The sequence below is a fragment of the Prionailurus bengalensis genome, chromosome E2, assembly GCF_016509475.1.
Source record: "Prionailurus bengalensis isolate Pbe53 chromosome E2, Fcat_Pben_1.1_paternal_pri, whole genome shotgun sequence".
NCBI lineage: Eukaryota > Metazoa > Chordata > Mammalia > Carnivora > Felidae > Prionailurus > Prionailurus bengalensis.
In genome coordinates, this window is record NC_057352.1 from 14,602,881 (window position 1) to 14,629,564 (window position 26,684).

The 26,684-nt window shown below is 56.0% G+C and overlaps 2 protein-coding genes across 7 annotated transcripts; one reads left to right on the forward strand and one right to left on the reverse strand.

Annotated features, from left to right (window-relative positions):
* The first annotated feature begins 701 nt into the window (after nt 1–701).
* On the forward strand, nt 702–7,029 carry HIPK4 (homeodomain interacting protein kinase 4). Its single transcript, XM_043598886.1, has 4 exons — nt 702–1,322; nt 4,025–4,381; nt 5,130–5,978; nt 6,773–7,029. The coding sequence occupies exons 1-4, from the start codon at nt 858–860 to the stop codon at nt 6,950–6,952; spliced, it is 1,851 nt and encodes a 616-aa protein (XP_043454821.1). The 5' UTR covers nt 702–857; the 3' UTR covers nt 6,953–7,029.
* A 969-nt stretch (nt 7,030–7,998) lies between these two features.
* PLD3 (phospholipase D family member 3) lies at nt 7,999–26,680 on the reverse strand. 6 transcript variants are annotated; one of them, XM_043598903.1, is made up of 13 exons: nt 26,553–26,628; nt 25,299–25,378; nt 15,804–15,896; nt 15,629–15,703; nt 15,398–15,540; nt 14,730–14,913; nt 13,245–13,365; nt 13,040–13,167; nt 11,726–11,926; nt 9,845–9,984; nt 9,194–9,359; nt 8,582–8,681; nt 7,999–8,497 (listed from the first exon to the last, which is right to left on the reverse strand). In XM_043598903.1, exons 3-13 carry the CDS (start codon nt 15,828–15,830, stop codon nt 8,310–8,312), a joined length of 1,473 nt encoding a protein of 490 aa, XP_043454838.1. In that variant the 5' UTR covers nt 15,831–15,896; nt 25,299–25,378; nt 26,553–26,628; the 3' UTR covers nt 7,999–8,309. The 6 variants fall into 6 exon arrangements, with proteins under 6 accessions (XP_043454838.1, XP_043454837.1, XP_043454842.1 ...); XM_043598902.1 differs by lacking the exon at nt 25,299–25,378 and having other exon boundaries at nt 26,553–26,680; XM_043598907.1 differs by lacking the exon at nt 25,299–25,378 and having other exon boundaries at nt 15,804–16,002; nt 26,553–26,658.
* Nucleotides 26,681–26,684: the final 4 nt, after the last annotated feature.

Sequence of the window (26,684 nt, forward strand, 5' to 3'; positions counted from 1 at the left end):
TGACCCATGAGTCCCACAGCTTGGCCTCCTGTCTCATACACCAGCCTCCTCCCCGACACCCCACCCTCTATCACCTGGGCCCCGCTCCAGGCTCAGGGTCTCCAGTTTCGTCCCCTCCACTCTTATTCACACAGTAGCTTTCTGATACTTCAATCTGATGCTGTCCTGCCTTGCTCACAGCCCTTCTGTGGCTCCCCAGTACCCCGTACCCAGTACCCCAGGACGCTAAATGACTCCAAACTCCTTAGCCTGTCAGTGAAGACCTTTTACCACCTGGCCCTGCTTCAGTCATACCTCTCCTACTGCAGCCACCGGCAGGGGTGGGTGTTTGCTGAACACAGACACACACACACACACACACACACACACACACAAATCCCCCCAGCCCTTCACCTCTGTTGAGGAATGTCCCTGCCCTCCGGCCTAGAGGTCCAGGATCAGACTTCCTTCTCAGTCAACCCTTCACCTGTCCAGCCCCTCCAGGGTTCCGCCACTGGGTGGGGGAGGGGGCTCTACCTGCCACCCCACCCCCCATTCCAGCCTGGGGCTCAGGTCTCCGACAACAGAACCAGAGCCACTCAGCAACGCCGGAACCCATTCGGGGGCGCCTGGGGCCCCTCGTCCCAAGCCAGGAGGGCTTCGGGGGAGGGGTGTGGCCCCTGGCAGACTGGCAGTGAGGCCCAGGGGGCTGGGGGGTGCCAGGGAGGTAGGGGCGAACCTCGCAGCGGGAGATACAAGTGCGGTTCTCTTTCCCCCACTGGGGGGGGCCTCGGAGCCGGTGGCGGGGCCGAAGGCTTCGAAGGCAAAGCCTGTGGGGTGAGGGCGACAGCAGGGCAGTGCCCGGTGGCAGGGGCACCATGGCCACCATCCAGTCCGAGACCGACTGCTATGACATCATTGAGGTGCTAGGCAAGGGCACCTTCGGGGAGGTGGCCAAGGGCTGGCGGCGAAGCACGGGGGAGATGGTGGCCATCAAGATCCTCAAGAACGATGCCTACCGCAACCGCATCATCAAGAATGAGCTTAAGCTTCTGCGCTGCATGAGAGGCCTGGACCCAGAGGAGGCCCACGTCATCCGCTTCCTCGAGTTCTTCCATGATGCCCTCAAATTCTACCTGGTCTTCGAGCTGCTGGAGCAAAACCTCTTCGAATTCCAGAAGGAGAACAACTTCGCACCCCTCCCTGCCCGCCACATCCGCACGGTCACCCTGCAGGTGCTCAGAGCCCTGGCCCGGCTCAAGGAGCTGGCGATTATCCATGCCGATCTCAAGCCCGAGAACATCATGCTGGTGGACCAGACCCGCTGCCCCTTTAGGGTCAAGGTGAGTGGGGCGGCCCTGGGGTGACGGTGTCCCTCGCTCCGGTCTTCTCCTGGCTTCCCCCAGCCCTAGACGTCCTCCTGTCACCATGGGCTCCCTTGTCCCGCCTACCCCACCCCCACGCCGCTGAAGTCTCCTCTGCCCTACCCTGCCCTTGATGCCTGTCCCCACCTCCTAGTCCTAAAATCCTCATCTCCCTGTCCCGATTCTGACATCCTCTGTCTCTCAGACCTGAGGCCTCTCGTCCTTGTCCAGTTCCTAGTTCACCTCCTCGAGGCCCAGTCCTGTCTCTGTGGGGCTGACATTCTGGTGGGGGAAACGGAGTCGCCAAGACAAATGAGTCAAATATGGTATATGAGTGAGAAGGAGAAAAGATAAAGTAGGGAGGAGGATGTGGGGTGTTGACTGGTGGTGCTGAGTGAAACCGTCGACAAGGAGGTCAGGGAGGCCTCACTGGGAAGGTGACATTTGAGAAAAGTCCCAAAGGAGGGAGGTAGCCATGTAGACACCTGGGGAAAAGCATCTGGGTAGAAGGAAAAACTAGTGCAAAGGCCCTGAGGCAGGAGTGATCTGAGTCTATGTGTTTGAGAAGCACCCCAGAGCCCAGGGTGGCTGAAGCAGGGTGAGGAGAGGAAGGAAAGGGGATCAGGGAGGTGACGGGGCCTGGTCACACAGGGCCTTGCAGGCCACAAGCCCCTGGTTCCCTCCATCTCATTCCCGGCCCCTCTGCCTGCCTGTGTCCCCTCCCATCCCAGCCCCAATCCCTCTGCCCTAGCCCCCCTGTCTGTGCCCCCCAATCCCAGCCCTGGCCCCTCGGTCCACTTCTGGGTTTGCTACTGTCTGGGGATGGGTCTGAACAAGAAGCTCCGTGAAGGCAGCCACGTCAGATCTGTCGGCATCTGCCAGCACAGTCCTGTTGCGGAGACAATGCTAAATGAATGTCAGAGTCACGGGGAGATATAGAGACATGAAAAGGCAGATCATTTTGCCCTAAGAGATGGAAGGACAGAGACCCAAGGAAAGAGAGACTCCCACGAACACAGCAGGAAACAGGACAGATCCACAACACCTGGCCAGTGTTGGCACCCCTCCCGTGTTTGTGGAATGGATGGATGGATGGATGGATGGATCCCATGAACGTTGAGTGCCCAGGGTCCCTCAAGCTCTGAGATTCAGGCCTCAGCAGTCTGTATTTAGAGTCCGGATTAAGAGTCATTTCATCATACCACCTCCTGCACCTAGAAAGTGAGGGGTAGTTGAATGAAAAGCAGGGAAACTCAGAGAGGGAAACTGAGGCAGGGACCAAGAGTCTTGGACATTCAGAGTGAAAATGGCCCATGGCCCTGAGAGAGACAGACTTTCAGCCACATTCACAGTGCTGGTTCAGCAGGTGCTCGTCGAGCCCCTGTCATGTTCCGAGGGCCTGCGAGGGATGTGAACAGTGTCTGATGATAAAGACAGAAGAGGGTCGGGGCTTCAGGGAGGTGTCTTCCTAGCAGTGACACAGAGATGGAGACAGAGAGAGACGCTGAGAGATGAGAGGCACGATGAGCAGGCAAACAATGAAAAGGCAAAAAAAAAAAAAAAAAAAAAAAAAAAGAACAAGAGAGTTACAAACAAGAGGCAGAAAGAAAGGCAGGGACGTAAAGCTGATTCATTCATTCATTCATTCATTCACTCACTCTTGACGGAGCCCCTAGCTGTGTGCTGGGTACTATTCTAAGTTTCTAAGGAGGCAGCAGTGAAACAGACAAAATCCCTGCCCTGATGGGACTGACATCCTAGCTGGGTAGAGAGACAATGAACTCAACTGAAAGGTAAAATGTATGGTGTGTGAGGTGGTGTTCAGAGCTCTGGAGAAAAGCAGAGTGCTGGGAAGGGGGATAGGAATGGGGGGGGGGGAGGCCATTTTTCATAGGATGGGCAGGGGAGGTCTCACTGAGAAGGTAACATTTGAGACCTGAGAGGAGGGAACCGTGTGGACATCTGGGGGAAGAGCATTCCAGGCAGAGGGATCAGCCAGTGCAAAGTCTCTGAGCTGGGAATGCACCTGGCTTATTTAAGGGACAGTGAGAGGCTCATGCGAGGGGGAAAGGGGGAGGAGCTGAGGGCAGAGAGGTGATGGGGCAGATTGCTCAAGCTTTGGGGGCCACGGTGAGGCCATTGGCTTTCATCACAGGATGTGATAAAGCCACAGGGGGGTTCTGAGTAGGGGAAGGACGTGATCTGAGTCAGGTCTTCATAGGATCTCTTAGGGTGCATCTGATGCAGAGATTGGGGCACCGGAGGAGCAGGGAGACCAGAGAAGAGGCCCTTACATTGGCCTCAGTGGGAGACGACGGAGGACAGGACGGGGCAGTGGGGGGCGATGAGGCTGGGATACAGAGTGGGCAGATTCTGGATCTGTTCAGAAGGTGGAACCAACAAGATTTGCTGATGGACGAGGTGTAGACCGAAGGACAAAGAGAGGGATCCTAACCCTCACAGACATAGGTTCTAGTGGAAAGAAACAGACGGAGAGACCAACATGCAAACCAGAGACGTAGACTGGCAAAGACAGGGACATAAATGAGAGATAAAGACTCCCAGACACGGCGATGGCCAGATGGCAGATGCAGAAAGACACTGGCGAGAGACACCGGGGAGGCCTCGAACGGCTGTCCCTGTCCCTCGCCCTGCCCACCTGCCTCCCTCCCCCGACACAGGTGATTGACTTCGGCTCAGCCAGCATTTTCAGCGAGGTGCGCTACGTGAAAGAGCCATACATCCAGTCGCGCTTCTACCGGGCCCCCGAGATTCTGCTGGGGCTGCCCTTCTGCGAGAAGGTGGACGTGTGGTCCCTGGGCTGTGTCATGGCCGAGCTGCACCTGGGCTGGCCCCTCTACCCGGGCAACAACGAGTACGACCAGGTGCGCTACATCTGTGAGACCCAGGGCTTGCCCAAGCCCCACCTGCTGCACGCCGCCCGCAAGGCCCACCACTTCTTCAAGCGCAGCCCTCACCCCGATGCCAGCAACCCCTGGCAGCTCAAGTCCTCGGCCGACTACCTGGCTGAGACCAAGGTAGGGGCGCAGGCGGGGCGAGGGCAGCGGCGGCGGGGGGCGGGGGCTGCCGCATCGCATCGAGAAAAAAGAAATCCAGGTTAGACCTCGGAGAGGACCGGAAGTTCGAGGGTCAGCTGCGGGAGTGGTCACGGCATGAGAGACGTGGGTGAGACCGAAGGTGGCACTGCAGGTGGATGGTGGCTCCTCGGAGTTTCGTGGCCAGGGGCAGCACGCTAGTGTGGCAGGGAGGTTCGACCGCTGGGAGCCCTGGAGGACCGGGCTCGGGGGTGGAGGACCAGAGGTTTCGAACAGCCCCTCTGCTAGCAGCTGGTAGGGGCCGGACCCATGGATCTGGGGAGGACTACAGGTGTGGGGGGGAGTGAAACTTGGCTCAGTGAGACTCTGGGTTAGATGACAGGAGGACCACAGAACACAGGTACCTTTCCTGCAGCAGTAGGAGGGCTCTGGGTCAGACCGGGGCGGGGGGCGGGGGGTGTCTGGTATTGGGGAGTAGGTGTGGCCCTCCAGCAGCAAGAGAGCTCCGAGTCAGATCACGGGCAGAACCGGAAGCCTAGCTTCAGGTGTGTGGACTTCGTAGCAACATGAGCGCCCTGGACCAGCCTCCAGGGCACACTGGGAGCTGGGGGTGGAGGAGGGTGGGTCATGTGTGGGCCCCACTTCGGGAGCACCCAAGGCCCAAGGCCTGGATTCAACGTCAGCCTCGTGCCCGGTCCTCCCCCCCCCCCCCCCCCCCGGGTCCCACCAGGTGCGCCCCCTGGAGCGCCGCAAGTACATGCTCAAATCGCTGGACCAGATCGAGACGGTGAATGGCGGTGGGGGGGCCGCCCGGCTGACGTTCCCGGACCGCGAGGCGCTGGCGGAGCGTGCTGACCTCAAGAGCATGGTGGAGCTGATCAAGCGCATGCTGACGTGGGAGTCGCACGAACGCATCAGCCCCAGCGCAGCCCTGCGCCACCCCTTCGTGTCCATGCAGCAGCTGCGCAGCGCCCACGAGACCACCCGCTACTACCAGCTCTCGCTGCGCGGCCGCCGCCTCTCCCTGCAGGCGGAGGGCAAGACGCCCGCGCCGGTGGTGGCCGCTGCGGAAGACGGGCCTCCCTACTACCGTCTGGCCGAGGAGGAGGAGGCCGTGGGCCTGGGCAGCGTGGTGGGCAGCGGGCCCTTCTTCTGCGAGGAGAAGGCACCGGGCATGCAAAGGGCCATCGACCAGCTGGATGACCTGAGTCTGCAGGAGGTGGGGCGCGGGCTGTGGGGGGAGACCCGAGCCGATGTGGTTCCCGACATGCTGGCCCCACTGAAGGCAGCCGCCGCTGGCCGCCGGGCGCCCGACTCGGGCCCTGAGCCCATCCTGGCCTTCTACGGCAGCCGCCTGGCAGGCCGCCACAAGGCCCGCAAGCCTCCCGCAGGCTCCAAATCGGACTCTAACTTCAGTAACCTCATCCGGCTGAGCCAGGCTTCGCCTGACGACGATGGGCCGTGCCAAGGCAGCGGCTGGGCCGAAGGAGAGCGCCGCGGGGCCTCTGCCGAGCCGCCTGCCATCCTGCAGCGGGATGGGGATGGACCAGACATCGAGGATATGACCATGGATGCTGACGTGAGTGAGCCAGGTGGGCCGGCGGGGTGCAGGTGGCTCTGGGATCAGGGCCTCCCCGAGCTCCAAGATGGGGGTGTCCGTGAACCAGGCCTTGCCCACCACCCCGCCCCCGCCCCCCTCCCCCGCTGCCCCCTCCCCCCCCCCCCCCCCCCCCCCCCCCCCCCCCCCCCCCCCCCCCCCCCCCCCCCACGTCTGCATTGCCTGCGGCTGGCTCAGGGCTCAATACATACTAGTCCACTCTCAGGATGTGATAAGGTTCAGCAAACACGAACCCGTGTTCAGGATACGATTAGGATTTGATACAGCCTGTGTTCAGGATGTAACATTCAGCACACCCTAGCCCACCCTTACAATGCGATGAGGCTCAGCACACGCTACTAACTTCAGGTTAAGAGGCTCAGCACACACTAACTCATACTCAGGACGTAAAGTTCGGCACACATTAACCTACTCTCATGATGTGACAAGGCTCAGCACATACTAATGCACTTTCAGGCTGTGTGAAAACTAAGAACGTAGTAGTAATCCATCTACAGGAAGTGATAAAGGCCCAACACTCGGAACAAGGCCTTAGTAGGTGCTCACCCCCCCTCGGAAAGAAGTTCCTTCAGAATCCCTTAAGGTCTCCACATATGCTATTTCAGGCCCGAAAGTTACAATGTGGGTCCAACAAAATCTCCCTCAGGAAGTGAGAAGGGTTTCATTCAGGAGTGGAGAGAGTCCGTGAGGGGCAGGCTGGTGGTTCCCAGGGTTGGGGGGCTTCTTGGCTGATGGTCCTTTCTTCTCCCCCACAGACGCCGGGCCCTGAGCTCTTCGACCCCAGCAGCTGCCCTGGGGAATGGCTGAGTGAGCCAGACTGGACCCTGGAGGGTGTCAGGGGGCCCCTGGCTCAGGGGCTCCCACCCCGCCACGTTCACCCGCATGGTGCACCCCGGACCACCAGCTTCCTGCAGCACGTCGGTGGGCACCATTGATGGTGACCCCACCCCTGCCCATCACCGGGGGCTGCGCTAGCTGGGCTGGGATCCCCTCCTCAGAGCCATTTCCTGAACCCACAGATTATTCTTACAGAAAGATAGTTATCCAGAAATTCCCCATTACCCTAGCCCATGGTGCATGCATGCCAGCACACACACGTCGAACACAGGAGGGCCTTGGGGTCTGGCCCGTGGCCCCCTGGGCCAAAGGGACACAGGAAGGGGGCTGTACCCCGCTGGCCCCACGCATGCCCTTGGCCCCGCCGCCTCTGCCTATTTCAATAAAGAACTGTTCAGCAGCCCTGCGTGAAGCCTGGCCTGGTGCCAGGGTGGGGTTCAGGCCGATGGCCAGGGCCCTGCTCTCCGATCTGCGCCCAGTCGGCTACCGGCTCAGGCTGGAGGCTGGGGTGCCGTCGCACTGGGAAGGGATAGGCTGCGCTCGCTCGCTGACCCACCCCCTAAATATGCTACGTGCTTGGCACGGGAGAATCCACCCTCAGATCATTCCCGGTGTTCAGCAGTTGCCAACCCAAGCTCGCCAAATGCCCAGGTCTCATCTGTTGACCTGCCCTTGCCACGTGCACAGGCTTGGCATGCACTCACCCATGCTTGGGTCACGCTAAGTGTCAATTCACTTGGCAGGCAGAAATTCACGCTCGGTGCACACTCGTGTTCAGACATGCGAGCCCACCCTGGGGGACATGGTGACGGGTCAGCGTGTGCCCGTCTGGCTGGGAGGCTGGGAACGCCACGCTGAGTGTGCAGCAGTGTGGGGCTGGCCACATGGGGGTCAGCTCGTGCCAGTCCACATGGTCACACGCTACATGCTCAGCACGTACTGGTTCATGTGCATTGCACACCGAGAGCCCAGCACGTGCCAAATACATGCTAAAGGCACAGCACGTGCTGTGGGTTCAGGATTTGCCAAGCCACACCGCTGACATGCTGAGGGCTCAGCAAGCACTACGTCTCCAGGAGAGGCCCATGCCAGCCGTCCCCGACCCCGACACCTCACTTCACATCACTGAGCCAGGCACAGGCTGTACAGACAAGTTATTTACTTCTTCTTATAACCTTGAGCCCTCTTTGCCCTGGAAAGGGGGGTGGGCCAGGGGGCCGGGCCCAGCATGCACCCCCATTCCTTCGGGGGCTGATCCCTCCCCCAGCTGGGCCGGGTCCTGGGGCCACAGCGTCAGGCTGGCAGGGGCGGAGGTAGAGGTGGGAGAGCAGGGGAGAGCCAGTGGAGCCACAACGGGACACACAGAAGCGGGGGCACGGGGACAGGGGCCGGGACCCGGGATATCTGGGTCCGTGGGGGCCTCGCAGGCCTCGGCCTGTCTGCGGGACCGCGGCCTCACAGCAGGCGACAGGCATTGCCCACGCTGTCAGCTGAGGTGTCAAGGTCATGGCTGTAAGGGGAGTCCCAGTCCCTTAGGAAAACGGCCTCCAGCTGGCTCCTCAGGCCACCACGCCCATTCTGTGTCACCAGCAGCGAGGTGCCCGCCGTCTCCGTGAAGTAGCTGCCAGACCAGTTGGAGGTTCCTGCCGGGTGGGGTCAGAGAGTCAGAGCCCACGGCTGTGACCGGACTCCCTTTCCATCCCCCTGGCGGAGCTCAGGACACTCACCGATGTAGGTGGCGCGTTCGGTCACCATGTACTTATTGTGGTTGACGCGGGCGTATGGGATCCGGGTCTGGGCCTCATCCGCAGGGACCACAAAGAGTTTCTGAGGGCGAGGGGAGAACGGGAAGGAGCGTGAGATGCAGGGTGGGGCTGGGGACAGGCCAGGGTCTGGGGTGGGGAGTGGAAGCAGGTTTGCAGGACTAGGGACTCAGCTGTTTCCCACACAACTGTGAGAGCAGAACAGGGCCCAGCGGAGTGGGTGTCTGCTACCAGGGAGGAACCAGCTGCCTTGTTTGCCATTCCTTCTAGAACAGCTCCTATTCGTCCTTTGGTCTCACCACAGATGTCCCCTTTTCCAAAAAGTCCTCCTTGACACCCCCCCACTGGGGCAGATGCCTCCCGGGAGGACCCCCCTATGCTGGCCATGATGCTTCCGTCCATGCCTCCTCCGTCTGGGCCCTGCCCCCTCTCCCTGTGCCCTGTCCTCCTGGCTGGACCCACCGTCTCCCCCTCATGGCACAGCCCTGTCCATCTGGGTCGTCCCGGTCAGGTGACAGGTGAGCTCCTTGAGGGCTGTCTTCAGGTCCGAGGGGTAGGGCCGGGGGGGGCACTTACCACCTGGATGTCGGAGTGGGTGTGGTTGTCACGCAGCGCGGCCAGGGAGTGCAGGAAGGCCCGCATGGATGGCTCAGAGTGTCCCCAGCAGCTGACCAGCAGGCGCACCTTGACGCCCCGCTCATAGGCAGCCCGCCGGAGCCCGTCGTCAATGGCGGGCCAGAACCTGGGGGATTCAGAGGACAGCTTTACCTACGGCCTCACCCTGAGGCCTGCTCCAGCTTCCGAGCGCCCTCAAATCCCAAGACCGCCCTATCTCTGGCTCCCAGTTCTGTTCCTGCCTCCTTAAATCCCACGTGCCCCATCCCGTTTCTGGCTCCCACTCCTGCCCCCCAAGCTCCTCATCCTGTTTCCAGCCCATACTCCCTGCTCCCTAACTTGAGAAATCCTACACCGCGCAACCCCTGCCCCAGGCCTCAGGTCCACCGCCCTGTCCCCAACCCCCCAGTACTGTCATCCTTTCCTCTGTCCCCCCCGGCCCACCCCGTCTTGAGTATCCAAATCCCCCATCCCTGTCTCCTCTGCCTCTCCCTGTGGTTTCCCTTTGCCTGGGTCCCCTGCCTGCTTTGTGGCCTCATCACTCTGTCTCCCACTGCCTCTTCCATTCACGGTGGTTGCCTGCCTCAAGCCCCGTCCATGCAGCAGTGGCACCTGCGTGGGTGGGAGAACTCCATGGTGGGCAGGTAGTTCATGACCGCAACGTAGATGAAACTCCGGGCGTTGTCCACCACATTGAGCAGGGCCTTCAGATCTGGGGTGCGGCCACTGGGACACAGTGGTGGAGGCGCACTCTGCAGGGAGGGGGCAGTCAAGACACGTGCCTTGCCAAGGGTGCCATCATAGTGGACCCCAGGCACAGACAAATTGTCCCAAGCCAGGTCCTGTGGATTGCACTGAATTCTCAGCCTCCGGGAAAGGTTGGGATAATTACCACGTCCATTTTATAGGTGAGGAAACTGAGGCTCAGAGAGGGTAAGTGATTTGCCTAAGGTCACACAGCTGACAAATGGAGCCAGGATTTGAACCTAGGCTGTCTGGTTCCAGAATTCATGCGAGGGGCACCTGGGTGGCTCAGTCGGTTAAGCATTGGACTCTTGATTTCAGCTCAGGGCATGATCTCACGGCTCATGAGTTCAAGCCCCACATGAGGCTCTGCACTGATAGCACAGCCTGCTGGGGATTCTCTCTCTCTCCCTCTCTCTTTGCCCCTCCCCTGCTTGTGCAAGCTCTCTCTCAAAAGAAATAAATAAACATTAAGAAAAAAGAGAATTTATGCTCTAACACAGGGGTTCCTGACATAAGGGTCCTGGTCCAGCACAGACAACATGGAACTTGTTAGAATTGCAAATTCTTGGCTGGGGGCGGGGGGGGGGGGGGGGGTGGGACGGCGGCACCTGGTGGCTCAGTCAGCTGAGTGTCTGACTTTGCCTCAGGTCATGATCACACGGGTTCGTGGGTTTGATCCCTGTGTCCGGCTCTGTGCTGAGAGCCTGGAGCCTGCTTCACATTCGGCGTCTCCCTCTCTCTCTGCCCCTCGCCTGCTCATGCTCTGTCTGTCTGTCTGTCTCTCTCAAAAACAAATAAACATTAAAAAAATTAAAAGAAAAGAAAAAAGAATTGCAGATTCTTGGGCTTCACTGCACACGGCATACCGAGCCAGGGTGCTGGGACGGGGCCCAGGAGTCTGGGTTTTAACAGCCACCCTCCCCGCCCGCCCCCTGCCCCAGCGCCATGCTTCTGATGCGTGCTCAGGTTTAAGGACCTCTAATCACTTTTGTCCCTGACTTGCTCATTGCTGACCTTGCCTATGTACCGTACCACACCATGCCCTTTACCTATTTCCCTCCATCCTCGTGACAGATGAGCAAACTCAAGCTCTGAAGGGGAAGTGGTAACAGGGGAACGCCTAACCTTCCTGGCGAGGCCACCAGAGCAAAGGACCCCTGTAAATCATGGGTCCCTGCATCCGTGCCTTTGTGTGGCCCTCCACCAGGACTCTGGGCTTGGCCAGGTCACTTGCTCAGGGGGACCAAAAGACACCCAGACTGGCCGCCCCAACTGGTGAAAGTCTCAGCAGCTGAAAACAGCAGCGCCTCGTCTACAGGGCTCAGCGTCTGCCACAGGCGACCGCGGATGCTGTCCAAGAGAACCTTCCACAGCGATGGAAACGTTCTATATGTATCTGCACCGTCCGGTGTGGTAGCCGTCTGCCGCATGTGCCTACCGAGCACTTGAAATGTGGCTAAGGCAACCAAGGAACTGAATTCTTGGCCATGTTTCATTTTAGCCGATTTAAACGCAAAGAGCCGCTCGCTATCTGGGACAGCACAGAGGCACCGGGGGCTTGCATGAACACAGCTGTACCTCCCTAGAGGTGGCAGGAGAGAAAACCGAGGCCTAGGGAGGTTGGGACCCGGCCCCGGCCCCAGACCAGGCAGAGTGAGCCAGAGTGAGTGGCCAGGACGCCCCCTCCCCATCACTGGGCAGGGTTAGGCAGAGACTGTGACAGGGCCCCTCTTCCCAAAGACTCACTGCCAGGTAGGCCAGAGCAGGGGTTCCGTTGAGACAGATCTCCATCGGTGTCTCTTGATTGTAGCGCGTGTCATAGGGCCGGGGCCAGGTTGACGGGATGGAGCTGCCCGCCTGGCCCAGGTACCAGTAGGCCTCAAAGATCTTGGTCAGGTCCCGAGCCAGGCAGCTGCAGTTGTACATGACCACGCCTAGCTCCTTGACCTGTGGGAAGGCAGTGCTGAGCCTGGGGGTGGTACCCTGGCACCCACGGATGGCATGAACACCCACAGCCCCCTCTTCCACCCCCCTCAGCCTTCCTTCCTGCCCCTTGCCTCTCAACCTCCCCATCTTTCTGCCCCTCCGTCCCCAGCCCCGCCGCCACCACCAGGACTAAAGTCCTAAGATGGGCGTGGATTTGACTGAAGCCTAAGAACTCGCCGAGTTCTGGCAAAAATCCTTTGGTTATTCTGAAGTGCCAGGTTTCCCAAACTTTTGCCCATGCTTTTGTTTCTACCCTCCACAGAACCAGCTCCTACTCATTCTTCGGGCTCGGCTGACAGCCTCCTCCTCCAGGAACCCTCTCTTGACTGCCCAGACTGTGTCGGGCATTCCTCTGGGCTTTCACGGTCCCTTGGATTTCCCTGATTTTTCTCTCTAGTGACGCTGGACTGGGAAGACAGCCACCAGGGATGTCTCAGCCACAGCTGTATCTTCAGCGTCTCCCCCAGAGCTGGTGCTGTTAGGGGCTTGGGAGTTATTTGCTGAGGAAATAAAGGATCATTGCCTAAGCTGTACCTTCTTTCCCGTCTCGCGCTGACTCTTACAGATCTTTCAGCTATCATATTAGCTGTCACCTCCTTTGGAAGACTTTCGCTGACACTCCAGACTGGGTCCCCCATCCTGGCCCTGGCCCTCTGGGCTGCCGCACTGCCTGGTGACCAGCCTGCCTCTGCACTGGACTGACAGTTCCCAGAGGTCCATCGCTTACCACCACGTTCCCAGTATCTCCCGGGACAGGCCTGGGCTTAGAGCAGGCACTCAGGGAATGAATAATGAAGGGCAAATCGGTGGACAGGGCCTTGAATGCAGAAGGGCTGGCAGCTGTCATCGGGGATCAGAGGAAACCCCAGGCTTCCGCGGGCGGGGGGGGAAGGCAGTGAGGGCTGGGCTGGATTTGGGGATGTTTAGGGAGGCCTGGTAGGAGGTAGGAAGGAAGCCATTGCAGAGACTGGACACAGAAGATGCTGGGATGGAAGAGGGGTGTGGTTGGAGGCCGGGCGCCCCGTGGGGGCGGGGAGGGGCCGGGAAGGGTGGGCGGGCAGGGTGCAGGCAGACCTGGGTCAGGGAGCGCCAGTCCATGTTGGCGCTGCCGATGTAGAAGTGGGTCTGGTCCACCACCCAGAACTTGGTGTGCAGGACGCCATGGGTCAGCTTCTGCATATCCACCATGCGGACCTGGGCACCTGGGACAGACAGGCTGTCGGGAGCCGGCTCGGATGGCCCCCGGCCCGGCCCCCCCCACGGCTGCCCCTTGGCTCACCACTTTGCAGCAGGGTCTGCAGGTCGGCCTGCGGCTGGGGCCCGTTGGGCTTGCTCACGGCGATGCGGACCTTCACGCCTTGAGGTGCCAGGGCCTGTAGCTGCCGGAGGACCTCCTCACCCTGTAGGGCGGGGAGAGCCTCTGAGAGGCTGGGCCCGCCAGCTCTCCCACCCCATGCGGCACCCCCCAAAAAAGGCCGTCTTGATTTTGCATTTCAATTTGTGATCAGGACTGAACAGGCTTTCCATTAGCCGGGACACGGAGAGATGGCTTTACAGGCTAAGCTATGAAAACCTTTCATCTGGTTAATTACTGGTGCTCTGGGCCACACCAGGGCCTCCCTGCCAGTCCTGTCCTTCCAGGGACTTCCCCAAGATCTTGCCTTGGAAGCGTCAAAGCTTGGCACCACAGGGGCCTCCATGCACCCTCTCAGATGTTGGGGGCAAGGCACGGGCTGGGGATCCAGGAAGGTATAGGGCGAGGCCCGATGGTGCCAATAACTGTAAGAACGACAGCCAAGGATTCCCTGGTTCCTACTGTGAGCCGGGCCCCACCCTAAGCCCCTTCACATCTGAACTCACAGACTCCTCACTGCTCTCACTGATGAGGCAGGTCTGAGTAAAATCCCGGAGGTGCAGAGGAGAAAGCTGGCATCGGAGAACTCAGTGGTGAAGTGGGATCTGAACCCAGGTCACCTGCCTCCTATGTCTGTGCTTTGTGCTTTGAACCACTCCAGGGGGAGCCGGCGGGGAGGGAGCACTCCAATCATTTTTAACTTCTGTGATTATGTTTTCAGGCAGTGCTTGAGGAGCCCCGCAATTTTAATAAATGTTAAGCCCGCTTCTGACAAAAAGAGGCAGCAGGGGGAGGAAAACAAGAAGGGACCAAGTCAGTGTGTCTTTCAAGGAAGGGGTCACCTGCCTAGGCTGGTCCTTTTCACATCTTGAGGTTTTATGTTTTTTAAGGGTGTCTGTAGACCTTGACAAGGATATAAAGCAAACGCTGATGGGGGGGGGGCGATGGTTGTCAGAGACCGTGCTGGAATCTGCATGGATTTATTCTTGTAAGCGGCAAGTGCTAGCTATTGGCCCCATTCTATAGATGTGGAAGCTGAGGCCTGAGAGCGGCGGTGACCTGCCCAAGGTCACGTGGCTGGGAGGCGGCAGGCTGGCTTGAGGCTGGGCTGTTACCTACTCTTCCATTTCATTGTGTGACAGGGTCTGGGCGAGTAACTGCTGTCAGCCTAATCCCTGGTAACCAGACCCACACCCTGACCTTCAGAGGCCTCCAGATGACGGTGACAAACGCCCCCAGTCCAGAGCGCCATGTGAAGACAGTTGCTTTCAATCACCTGTGTCCAACCCACTGTGTGAGACGTGCCCATCTGTCTCCTGGGCTGCAGGGGAACCCCCTTCACTCCCCCCCGCCTCCCCCCAATGGCTCCCACCGCCCCTGCTGCCAGCCAGGGCCCATGTTGCCAGGTACCTGCTGGGCAGAGGGCTCCTGAGTGTGGGTGTCATTGTTGGTGAGAGTCCAGTAGAAAGAGGCGATGTCCAGACTGCTGTGGGCACCGGCGAGCAGGCCCAGCCAGGCCTGGCTGGTGGACGGGTTGCTCGTGGAGGCATTGGGGAAGTCCAGGCCCTCTGGAATGCTCTCCACCAGCACTGCTCTGGGGGGTGGGGGGTGGTATCAGCCACAGGGGGCCAGAGACAACCGGCTGGAACATGAGTGCTCCCCTGTCCGTCCACGGAGGATATTTGTGTGTGCCTGTACTCACGATTCTGTGCGTCTGTGCATTTGTTCGTCTAGACGAGTGGAAGGCAGGCTGCGCATGCGGCTATTTGTGCGTGTGTGTGTCTGTCCACACATGTGTCGGAAGATGCCGTGTGTGTGTCTGTGTGTGTGCTGGTTTGCTCACAGACACGGACAGAAAATGATGCTGTGGCTGTCATGGGAACAGTGTTGGGGGGAGGGGTTGGGGATGGAGGGAAGGCCCTGTGACGGTGCATTTGGGAGTCTGCGATCAGATCACCTCCCCCTGTCCCAGGCACCGGCTGTGGCTCAGGGCAGTCCCTGCTCAATATGTAAGCATCCGGGTCCTGGCAGGGCTCTTTCCCCCCACTGCCCGAGACCCCTCCCCCGCCTCAACTTACTCGCAGGGGTCGTAGCAGGGGGCTGGGCGCTGGTTGGGCCCGAAGAGATGCAAGTCGCCGTATTCCCATAGAAACAGCTGAGTCATCAGGGCTCCGAAGCCCACGACCGCCAGGATGAGGACCAGCAGGACCCAACGAGCTTTCTGTGGGGAAGAGGAGGCCATCAGCCAGCCCAAGGCGACCAGCCCAGCCCACACCTGAGACAGGGTGAGGGTGGTGGCGGGCTCCTACCTTCTCCGCAGCCTTCCAAGCCTCAATCTCATTCATGGGCAGCTCATTGGCGGGCTCCTCAGCAGGCACCTTTAGCTGGGGAATGGGTATGGTAGGGGGGTGACAGGGCAGCTTGGCAGGGTCTCTGCCCTCCACTGCACCCAGCCCCACCCCACGGGGCCCCAGATCCACCTACCTCCTGGTACATCAGTTTAGGCTTCATCTTGCCAGGCAGCCAGGGGATATGTGGAGCCCAGGCGGGGCAAGTGGGTGTGTCAGGGTCTCCAAACTGTGGGGAACAAAAGCTGGCACTGTGGTGGGGTTTCCGGGCTTTGGGGGAACATCACGGAAAGCAGAGTAGTGTCGGGCTCACGGGATCCATTGGGTCTCCTTGTCTGTAAGCACGGGATCACTGGCATGGGGCCCGCCACCCCAAAAGGAGGAAGCTGACCGCTGGTCAGCAGAGTTTTCGAAATCCCTCAAAGTCTAACGCCTTGCTTTCTTCCCATCATTCCATGGTGCCTACACTGTCCCCCTTAGCGCCCACCCTGCCCCCTCCCCCTTAGCGCCCATCCTGCTCCTCATTATTACGCTCCCTATTAGCATCTTCCCTTCTCTGAGCTCTAAAATAGACATTCCCAAGAAGACCACTCCGGATGGGGTCAGTGAAGCCCCAAATCTTTGCCTGGCTTCTCGCAGCCCGAAGACCACCCAGGGAGCATTTTCCAGGTGGCTCCTCTGCCATCACCATTAGGTACCCACCAGACAGCTCAAGCCGGGAGGCCGGAACCATCGGGGCCTCACCGCCAGCCCCCAGCCCATCCCCCGAGCCATCCTCCACCACCTTACCCCGGAGGGGACTCGGTCTCACTCCACAGGCGGCAGCTGCTACCTCCGCGGGGCCCCAGCTTCTGCCCCAACAGGCTAAGCAGGGGCGGGAGGAAGGGGGGGCGGGGCCAGACGGGGCTCCGCCCACTGCAGCGGGGAGTCTGCGCAGTGCGCAGGCCGCCCCGGCTCACCGCAGGGAGAAGGGGGGCTCCGGTCCCCCAGATACGGTCCCGCCAACCTGGCCGGGGTGCGGAGAGTACATGGCTGGGGGATGGGCTTTGCCACCCATATCCCCCAGAGCCCCGGGGTGGGGTAGGGAGGGTACAGGTAAAGAGAAAAAGAAACCCCGCATCTTGTCTACAAACCTTGTGAATTTTTGTACCATGGGCATGTATTACCTAGTCAAAAATAAATAAAATTGTTTAAAAAAAAAACCCGTATAAAATGTCAATTATACTCAAAAAATTTTCAAAGCCGTATAAAATAAAGTGGAGCGATCAAGGTTGAATAATATGATTTTCAGAGGTAGCGAATAAAATCAGAAGACACAACTCAAGCTATGGGGTTGGGAAGGGGGGGGATGAGCGGGGGGTGGTGGAAGGAGACTGTGGATTTTCTGTTGGAGTCTGGATAACTATTTAATTTCTTTAAAAAAAGCCAACTGATATTTTGATAGGGATTTTAAAATTTTTGTTTCGGAAATCCAGGCTCCGGCTGGAAGATTAAGCAAGATTTCCCATTTCCCATCTCCTTTTTCCCAAGCAGGATTTAAGACCACCGCTGACGAAAAGAATTGAAGAACCCCTCCCCGCCCACCTTTCCCAATACAACAGCGGCGGGACGCCCTCCCCTCCGTCCGCGCAAGAAGTCAACAGATGGATGCAGAAAAGGATGATCACTGAGAGATGCGACAACGTCAGAAGGGGTTGCCTCGAGTGGCATTTGGGGTGGGTGAGGATTGCTTTTTATTGTACGCCTATTTTCTTTTTAAAAATTGTGCAATATAAGCGACTTACAGAAAAGTAGAGAAAAAAAAATCTCTGTGCAGATTAGGAAATAATTATAAAGCCAACACAGGTGTTGCGTCCCACGGCACGCATTCCTGAGATTTTAAAAAAGAAGGAAAGAAGAAAATTGCAAAACGGAGCTAGGTTCCCCCCCCCCCCCCCCCCCCCCCCCCCCCCCCCCCCCCCCCCCCCGCCCTTCCGCGTTACCGGAAGATCCAGCCTACACGTGAAAGGATAATTTGGAAACCCCTTCACCCACGACGTCAGATCCCAGATTGGCAAGGGCTGAGCACAGCTAGATCCCCTCCTCTCATCGCAGGGAGACAAATGGGGATGGGCCAAATGGATCCAGCAAGAAATGGTAACAGACCAAGGTTATTTGGAACTTCAGAGGTCACCAGAAGCAGCAGAAAACAATCTTAGAGGTGGCTGACCGCAGGGTTGCCAAGTGGGCGAGGGGAGGCTTGGGGCAGGAAACATTTGGCTTTTATTTATTTGCAAAAGCCTTGGTGACAAAGGTTTTATTGAAGAACACGGGGTTGAGGGGTGCCTGGCTGGCTCAGCCAGTAGAGCCTGTGACTCTTAGTCTCGGGATTGTGGGTTTGAGCCCCACTTTGGATGTAGATAACTCTAAAACAACAACAACAAAATGTGGGGTTGGAACCACAAGCGATGTAAAATTAGGGAAAATAAAGTGAACAAAAACAAAACTGGGGAGAGGTTGGGCACGGAGGTGCGAGGCATGGGACTGGGCACAATGAGGCGGAGAATTGGAATGGCCATTAATACACCAAAAATAGGTAGAAACTAGCATGCACTTCATTCAGATTATTAGTGGCATTTTGGCTTTCAACTTGTATGGTGATTACAGGTCTGAAATAAAGGGTTTACTTTTAATTTCTGCTATATTTTTATCAAAATACACCTAAGGAGCAACTGGGTGGCTCTGTTGGGTAAGTGGCCAGTTCTCGATTGTGGCTCAGGTCATGATCTCATGGTTCAGGAGATTGAGTGCTGCATTCATGAGGTGGAGCCTGCTTGGGATTCTGTCTCCCTCTCTGTCTCAAAATAAATAAACTTAAAAAAATACACTTAAGGTGTTTAAAAAAAAAAAAAAAGCAACCAAGAAACTAGTAGGGTGCTCAGGTGGCTTGGTCGGTTGATTTAGAGTCTGATTCTTGATTTTGGTTCGTCATGATCTCAGGGTTGTGAGATAGAGTCCCGAGTTGGGTTCTGCTCCCTCTGCCTCTGCTCCTCCCCCGCTCACATTTGTGCTTGCTCGCTCTCTATAAATAAATAAATAAATAAATAAATAAATAAATAAATAAATAAATAAATAAAATGCAGAGGTAGGTTAGACTGTAAGGCAGTTAATACTGTGGATTCCAGAGCCAGATGCCTGACTTGAATATGATCCTCAGTGCTCCTGTGACTGTTTGACCTTGAGAAGTGACAATGAATCTGTGCCTTAGTTTTCCCATCTGTAAGATGGGCGTGGTGACAAGAGTACCTACTTTTCATAAGGCTGTTCGTTGATTTTACACATACTTACTGAGTATCTATGTACCAGCTATTGTTTGAGGCACTGGAAATGCCACTGTGAACAAAACAGACACCAGGGAAGACAGATACAAAAATAAGTAAATTATGTTAGAAGGTAATACATGCCACAGAGAATCAGGGAAGTGGGACGGGGTTGGGGGGGGGGGAGTTGGGATTGTCAGGAGAAGCCTCACTGAGAAGGGGATACCTGGAAAAAACTTCAAGGAGGGGAGGGAAGGAGCTACATGGACTTTACTTAGAGTGTGTCAAGCAGAGGGAATACCCAGTGCAAAGGCCCAGAGGCAGGAGTGTGCTTGATGTGTACTAGGAAGAACAAGAAGGCCAGTGTGTCTGTAGTGGGGTGGACTGTGAGGAGGAGAGAACAGTCAGAGGGGTGACAGGGCCAGATGGTGCACGGCTGCCTGGATTGTGGTGAGAAGGTCGGGGCCATGGGTAGGCTCTGAGCAGAGAACAGACATGATCTGCCTAGGGTGTTGTAGTTGGTTGATATGTCCAATATGGCCATAATCTCCAGGACTTGTGAATGTGACCTTAGTTGGAAAAAGGGTCTTTGCAGAGGTCATTAAGGATGTTGAGATGACATCATCCTGGAATATACGGGTGGGCCCTAAATCCAATGACAAGTATCTTTAAGAGACAGGAAGAGAAGAGACAGAAGACCACGTGACCAGGGATGCCGAGATTGCTGAGATATGCCCACAAACCCAGGTATGCCTGGAGTCACAAGAATCTCCCCTAGAGCCTCAAGGGGGGTGTTGGCCCCGTCAACACCTTGAGTTTGGATGTCTGGCCTCCAGAATGGTAATACATTTTGGTTGTCTTAAGCCACTCAATTTGTGGTAACGTGTGATAGCAGCCACAGGAAACTCATTGGTGTGTTTGCAGGCTCCCTCTGGCTGTGTGGGGAACAGACCTGTGTGTGTGTGTGTGTGTGTGTGTGTGTGTGTGTGGTACAGCCAGCGGTTTGGGCCCAAACAACTGCCACGGATAGTGCCCCAATAGCTGATCTGGGGAAGGTCAACTTGGGAAAAGGCCAGAAAGAAATGAAATGAACGAACGAACGAATGAATACATACACTGCGTGTTGCGTGTTGTGAACATACACAATTTGAGAAGGGACTCCTTTGAACTAAAGGGATTAATACCTCTCAAGTGTATAGAATGGACACGTGAGAGGTTCTCAATAAATGTGATTGTGTCAAGGCTCCTGACAAAAAAAGAAAAAGAAAAAGAAAAAAGGCACCATTTTCCCCCGGCCACCCCCAAGACAAGATGCTTTTTATTGTAGGGCTTTAGTGACCATTTAATTTTTTAAATGCATAGGACTTGTGTGGAAATTAAATTATGAGGCTCAAGCTCTTAGCTTGGGTGCCCTTTCCTCCATATCACAGTCTCCAAAAAAAAAAAAAAAAAAAGCTTTAGCTGGATTAAGTATCCAGCATCCCTATCCCGATCCCTGGGAGGAAGGGGACGCAGGGCAGGGGGAGATCAAAGGTGGGAGCAGACAGCTAGACTGACAGAGCTAGGCTGGCAGGTGCTGGGCATTTTCCTCAGCTTGGCTCAGTTCCTGTGTTGCCAGTAACCCAGAACCCCTACGGGGTCTCTGGCCAATGCCCAGGTTGATCCTTATGCTCTGCTTCCTTGGTCATGGGATGTACCTCTGTCTGCAAGGGTGCCCCTCCCAGCCCAGAGGATATCCCTGGTCCCTTGGCTTGTGCCCTGCCTGCCTTAGAGTGTGACACTACAGCCCACAGAAAAGGAGGAAGCAAAACCCACTGGGTTTCGGAGACACGTGCTGGGTCACAGCTCCCTGAACACCCCTCCCTTGGGTGGGGGCAGGAGATTTGATCCTTCCTCCATACCAGTGTTTTACGTTGCAGAGCCTAGGGTTCAAATCCCACTTGTCACTCTTACTGAGTGACCTCAGGCATGGGGCTTTACCTCTCTGAGCCTTGCTGGCCCATCTATAGAATGGGGATCGTCTCATGGGGCACAACTCATGGGTGGCTCAGTCGGTTGAACGTCTGACTTCGGCTCAGGTCACGATCTCATGGTTTGTGAGTCTGAGCTCTGCATCGGGCTCTGTGCTGTCAATGCAGAGTCTGCTTTGGATCCTCTGTCCCCTCTCTCTGCCCCTCCCCAGCTTGCACGCATGTGTGCATGCACTCTCTCTCAAAATAAATAAGTAAACTTAAAAAAGGGTGGGGGATCATCTCATACTCATCTAGGGGGTGGAGGCTTGGTGAACTCTGAATGGTTTAAGGTGTGGGTCTCAGAGTCCTACCACCCTGGGTTCAGAGCTTAGCCATGTATTCCTGGGAACCAAGGCTCCCTTCTCGGAGCTTTACTTTCCTCCTCAGACCAACGGGGAAACAAATATACCAACCTCACATTTGTCAATGAACCCATCCATGGGAGACAGGCAGCATAGCAAATCCCCCAAACAAGCTTCTTGGTGACATCTGTGTATCCCCTAGTACTCTGTACACACTTTTAGCACAGATAGACTTATGTGTCCCTTAAAAAGCTAAGTCTGTGCCCAGCACATCACAACCACTCAATAAATGTTTGTTGGCAACAGAAGAAATGGGGTAGAATGGAAACCTTTGAAAAAAGAGGTTCACAGGGGTCTCTCTAGACCCAGTGGCATTTTTTTATACACAATGATAACCAGCTTGTGCTCTAAGCCCAGAGCAGATGGGTGGGTGCAGATTACAGCCTTTCAGCCTGAGAGTAAAATTCAGTTTAAGTTTGATTCAAGCCACCTGAGAGGGCAAAGGAGGGTGCAGGGCCAGTTGGCTGCTGAAGCACCAGACTACACCACAGGAAACATTTACAAACCTATGGGCCTTCCATATGGTTCAAAACAGAAATGTTCTTGTGTTTGAAGGAGCTGATTTTCACTTGATTGTGCAGACCCCTTCGGACTGAACAATCGCCTGAGGTCAAGTCTACAGAAAACGGAACAGAGCACTGGTTTTGTAAACTTTGTTTTGTTTTGTTTTGAGCAGTAGAACCTTTATTTCAAAGGACCTTTAGAAGGTGCCCTTCCTAGGGAGAGAAGATGCTTGGTCTGAAAAACAAATGGGTAAAAAACAACAAAATACATCATGATTGGTGAATATTTCTGAGTTGGAACTCAAAAATCTAAGCTGTCTCATCCCTGCTCAAAACCGTTCTGTGGCTCCCCACTGCCCTTAGGGCCAAGGGCAAACTTCTTACCATGTCCTCTAGGGCCCAAAGCTGTCTCCAGCTCTCACTTCATGCCTGAATTTCAGCTTTGGAAGCTCCCTGGCCTCCTAGATGTTTCTCTCCAGGGGTCCCCAAGCCCCTCACGCCCACCATGTCCTCAACTGTCCTTAGCATCTCTCCCAAACCTGCTGCTCTTCTGGGTCCCCATTTCAAGGACAGCTATCCTATTCATCCTATGGGTCTCAGCCTATGTGTCACTTCTTTCAGAAAGCACCCCTCCCCACCCACCGCCCTGACTCCCCTGGAGTCCTGGGCATCGTCCTGGACCCTCCACAGCTTGTCTACTTGGCATCCTGAAGGTCTCTCCCACACACACCCTTTTTCTCCCCTCCACAGCCTCGACCTGCCCTCTGGGATCGAGGGATCCCACTCCCACTGGGATCCCCACTCCCGCCACCTCCCTTGGTTCCCAATCTCTATCCGACCCTTTTAGTCCCCCTCCATCTGAATGGAAAATTGTTCCTTTCCCGCTCAAAAACCTATGCCCCCCACCACCCCCTGGCATCCTTACGACAAAGTCTCAGCTCCTCACTGTGCTTCCCAGAGCCCCGAATGATCTCCCCTTAATAACCTCTTTGGTTTACTGTCTCATGTATGTCCCATCCATATTTAATATCTTTCAGTTCCCTGAACTGAAACCACACTTTTACCACCAAACACTCCCACAGCTGCTCCTCCTGCCCAGCACACCTTTCTCTCCTCTTCCTGTTGCTCATTCCTATCGGCTCATGTGCCACCTCCCCTAGGAAGTCCTCCCTGACTCCCGGGCTGGTCCAGAACCACCCCCCACTTTGGGTTCCAATAGTCCCTGGGCTTCTCCATCCCACATGACCTTTCTGTTTCCCCAGCCCCAGCCCTGACCGCTCTGTGCTGTCACGGCCTGGTGATGGGTTTGTTTCTCCCACTGGACTATGAAACCCATGAGGGCAGTGCTGGGCCGTCTCAGTCGCTGCAGTGTGCCCATTACCACCCAACACAGGGACAGTAGGTATCAGTTCATTCATCTAGTCATTCAACTAGTATTCAGTGACTACTCACTGATAAGGCCTGTGTAGAAACTGGAAAGATAGCACAAAACAGAAAAAAACAAAATCCTAGTAAAGATGACATTCTTTTGGGGGAGTGAGACAATAGATAGACGCATGAAGCATATAGTATGTGCCTTGGAAAAAACAAGTAGGGGAGGGACATAATAGCCTCACAATTGAAAATGGTGGATGGGGGCGCCTGGCTTATTCGGTAGAGCATTCGACCCTTGATCTCAGGGTCATGAGTTCAAGCCCCGCGTTGGGCGGGGCGCTTACTTAAAAGAAAAAAACCGCTAAGTGTTAGGGGTGCCTGGGTGATTCAGTCGGTTAAGCGTCCAACTCTTGATTTCGGCTCACGGTTCGTGAGATCGAGCCCCACATTGGGCTGTGCGCCGGTGGCTTGGAGCCTGCTTGGATTCTCTCTCTGCCCCTCCCCTGCTCGTTCTCTCTCTCAAAATAAATATTAAAAAAAAAAAGAGAGAGAGAGAGAAAGTGGTTGATGTCTCAGTTCAAAAATAACACCACCGCACATCTGGGGGCAAGGCACTGTTCTCCCCATTTCGGATGAGGCAGTAGGGTTCAGGGAAAACTCTGCTCGGGTTGTACAACGTCAAGTCTGTCGGTATGGAGTTCGAACCGGGGCTCAGTTCTGTTCCAGGATACCACGATGTCGGAAACCGATTCATGAATGTAACATACAGGCAGAATGTCTTTTCCTTGCCACCCGGAGGGAGGGCAGGAAGTGGGGTGAGAGGGCAGGGCCCCTTGTTACTGAACCGAGCGCTGCTGGAAGCACTTTACGTATTCAGTTTCTCACCGAATTAGCCCTTTCCTCAGCCCCATGTGACGGATGAGGAAACTAAAGACCCAGAGAGGTTAAGTCATTGGCGCAAAAGGACACAGCCAAGAAACAGTGGAGCCAGGATTTGACCCTGAGCTGCCTCGGGGCCCCAGGTGTAGACAGCTGCCTCTCCTGTTGTTCATCATCTGTAGATCCGTGGCTGTCCGCCACCCCTCCCCACCAACCCCAGCAGCACGTGAACCAAGAGGTGGCACTGGCTTCGCAGACACTCTAGCAACATCTCCTCTCCCTCCCAGTCTTTGAGGGGGACGTCGGAAGCTTTCTCCAAATATAAAGGATATGTGAGTGCAGCTTTAAGCAGACAGCTCTGGTGCTCCTTCTGGCCAGGCTGCTCTGGCCGATCCATCCTTGGTCGAAGTTCTGGAGCTGCTGCTGCTGCCGTTTCATGTCACATCGTGTCACATCAGATTGAGTCTCTCTTCTCCAAATCCTCCCATGGCTCCCGTCTCACTCAGAGTAAAGCCAAAGTCTTGTCCACGGCCCATGACATCCAGATGATCTGCCGCCTCACTCCTCTGGCTTCATCCCCACCCCTCTCCTCCCTCACTGGCCTCTTTGCTATTCCTTAAGTATTCTACGTGTGTCCCCACCTCAGGCCCTTTGCATGTGCTGTTCTCTCTGCCTACAACGCTCTTCCCCGTAGAGCCTCGTCACTCTCTCCCCTCCTTCATGTCTTTGTTCAAATATACCATCTCAGAAGACCTTTCCTGACCACCTTATTTGAAACTATAACCCTTACCATGCATTCCCATCCCTCTTCTTTTTTCTTCCCCCTTCTTCCAACACATCATAGAATCCACTTACCTGTCTGCTTGTCTTTGACCCTTGCTAGAATAGAAACTTCATGGGTGCAGGGATCTCTTGTCTGTTTTGTTCACTGATGTGTCCCACCATGCCTAGCACAGTATTGGGCATGTAGAACATGCTTGATAAATATTTGTTGAATGAATACCTTGTGTTTTTATTGCCATATTGCAGATGCAGCAACTGAGACACAGGGATGTTAAGCCACCTGCTCAAAGCCATGCAACTTTTTAAGTACTAAGTGCTAGAACCAAGATTGGAACCAGCGTTCCAGCCCCCAGGCACACATTGCTAACCACTGTCTCACACTGCCTCCCCAAGGCAAGTTGAGTGAATAAGATACTTACCTCTCTACCTAGGCATTCAGGGTCGCTGAGGTTGGACTGAGGTGTGCCGGGACCTGCCTCATCTCTCTGTACCCCCGATTCTAAAAGTCAAGGGAACCTGGGTCTAAGCTAGCTAGTCTCTCCCCACCCCACACTACTCCTGGATTCCCACTACAGCGTCGGCTCAATGCTCTCGTTTTGGGGGTGGCAGATCACTCAATCCACCAAGGCAGAAATAGGGATTAAGTATTTACCCAAGCAAGGTTTGTGATGGCCGATGGGCCACCCCCTCAGGTGTGGTGACGTGGCAGAGATGAGAACATGGAGACTGTGACGTGGGGTGGCGTGGGTGGTTGCCATGGCAGAGGGTATCATGACACAGGGAGTGTACCGACACCATGGGAATGATGAGGGCACCCGAGGGGAGGGGGGGGAGGTGACAATGAAGAGGTGATGAAGGGGACCGCGTGAGGGTGAGGGTGACATGGTTAATAACGTTATTAGTCCAAATCTCCACATCAGGATGAGCATATCACAAGAATAAATTTGCAGAATCCTCATAATCGTCCTTGATGTAGGTGTCCTTGTGTGCGTTTTACAGATGAGGAAGCTGAGATTGCAAAGGTGTGATCAGGTGGTCAAGGTTACCCAGGGTTTAGCGGTGGAGCTGCGATTCTGGCACACGCCAGGATGGGACTCTAGCCCATACGGTGGTGAGTATGTGAGAGGTGACACGGAGAAATGACGGCAACACGGAGGCAAGAGAAACAACTGGAAGGCAGAGTGGCTCCTTATCGGGAAAACTAGAAGCATGAGGCATGGACGGTGACTGTTAGGAAGCAAAGGTGACATGGGAGGAATGGAGTGAACATGACACTAGGGAAGGGTGACTGCGATTTAAGGAGATGGTGACAGGAGGCGTGTGAAGGTGACATGGGGGTATGATGACGACTTCAGTGAGGACTTCATAAAAGAAAAATAGCAACAAAAGAAGAGAGCAGGTGACGGAAAGCAATGGTGACTTAAAGGGGGAAGACTGCAACGTAGGGTGGCAATAGGGACTTAGAACGAAAGCGAATTAAGGCGGCTGACAGCGACATAAGGAGGGTGACGCCGACAGAAGCGGGGTGGTGACGATTTAACCGGGGCGCGACACAAGGGGAGGAATGGCTACATAAAGGGGCACTGGATGACAAAAGGGAAGAAATGAATTACGGCGGGAAGGACAACATGAAAAGGCTAACAGAGGCGCCGCGCCCCCAGATCGCACAGTACCTGCACTCCGCGTCTCCCACTCCGGGACCCAGCCCCGCACGCACCTGGCCGGCTGGAGCCCCGCCCGGCCACCCCCGCCTCGCACAGGCGCACTCCAGCAAGACTGCGGGCTAGCGGGGGCTAGGCATGTGC

What these genes read in the sequence shown, in the direction of transcription:
- HIPK4 (XM_043598886.1), top strand. Translation starts at nt 858, where the DNA reads ATGGCCACCATCCAGTCCGAGACCGACTGCTATGACATCATTGAGGTG. An exon ending in ACTACCTGGCTGAGACCAAG is followed by an intron (nt 4,382 to 5,129) that starts GTAGGGGCGCAG and finishes GGGTCCCACCAG; the next exon opens with GTGCGCCCCCTGGAGCGCCG. An exon ending in ATATGACCATGGATGCTGAC is followed by an intron (nt 5,979 to 6,772) that starts GTGAGTGAGCCA and finishes TCTCCCCCACAG; the next exon opens with ACGCCGGGCCCTGAGCTCTT.
- PLD3 (XM_043598902.1), bottom strand. Translation starts at nt 15,830, where the DNA reads ATGAAGCCTAAACTGATGTACCAGGAG. An exon ending in CTAAACTGATGTACCAGGAG is followed by an intron (nt 15,704 to 15,803) that starts GTAGGTGGATCT and finishes CCCATTCCCCAG; the next exon opens with CTAAAGGTGCCTGCTGAGGA. An exon ending in GCAGACCCTGCTGCAAAGTG is followed by an intron (nt 13,168 to 13,244) that starts GTGAGCCAAGGG and finishes TGTCTGTCCCAG; the next exon opens with GTGCCCAGGTCCGCATGGTG.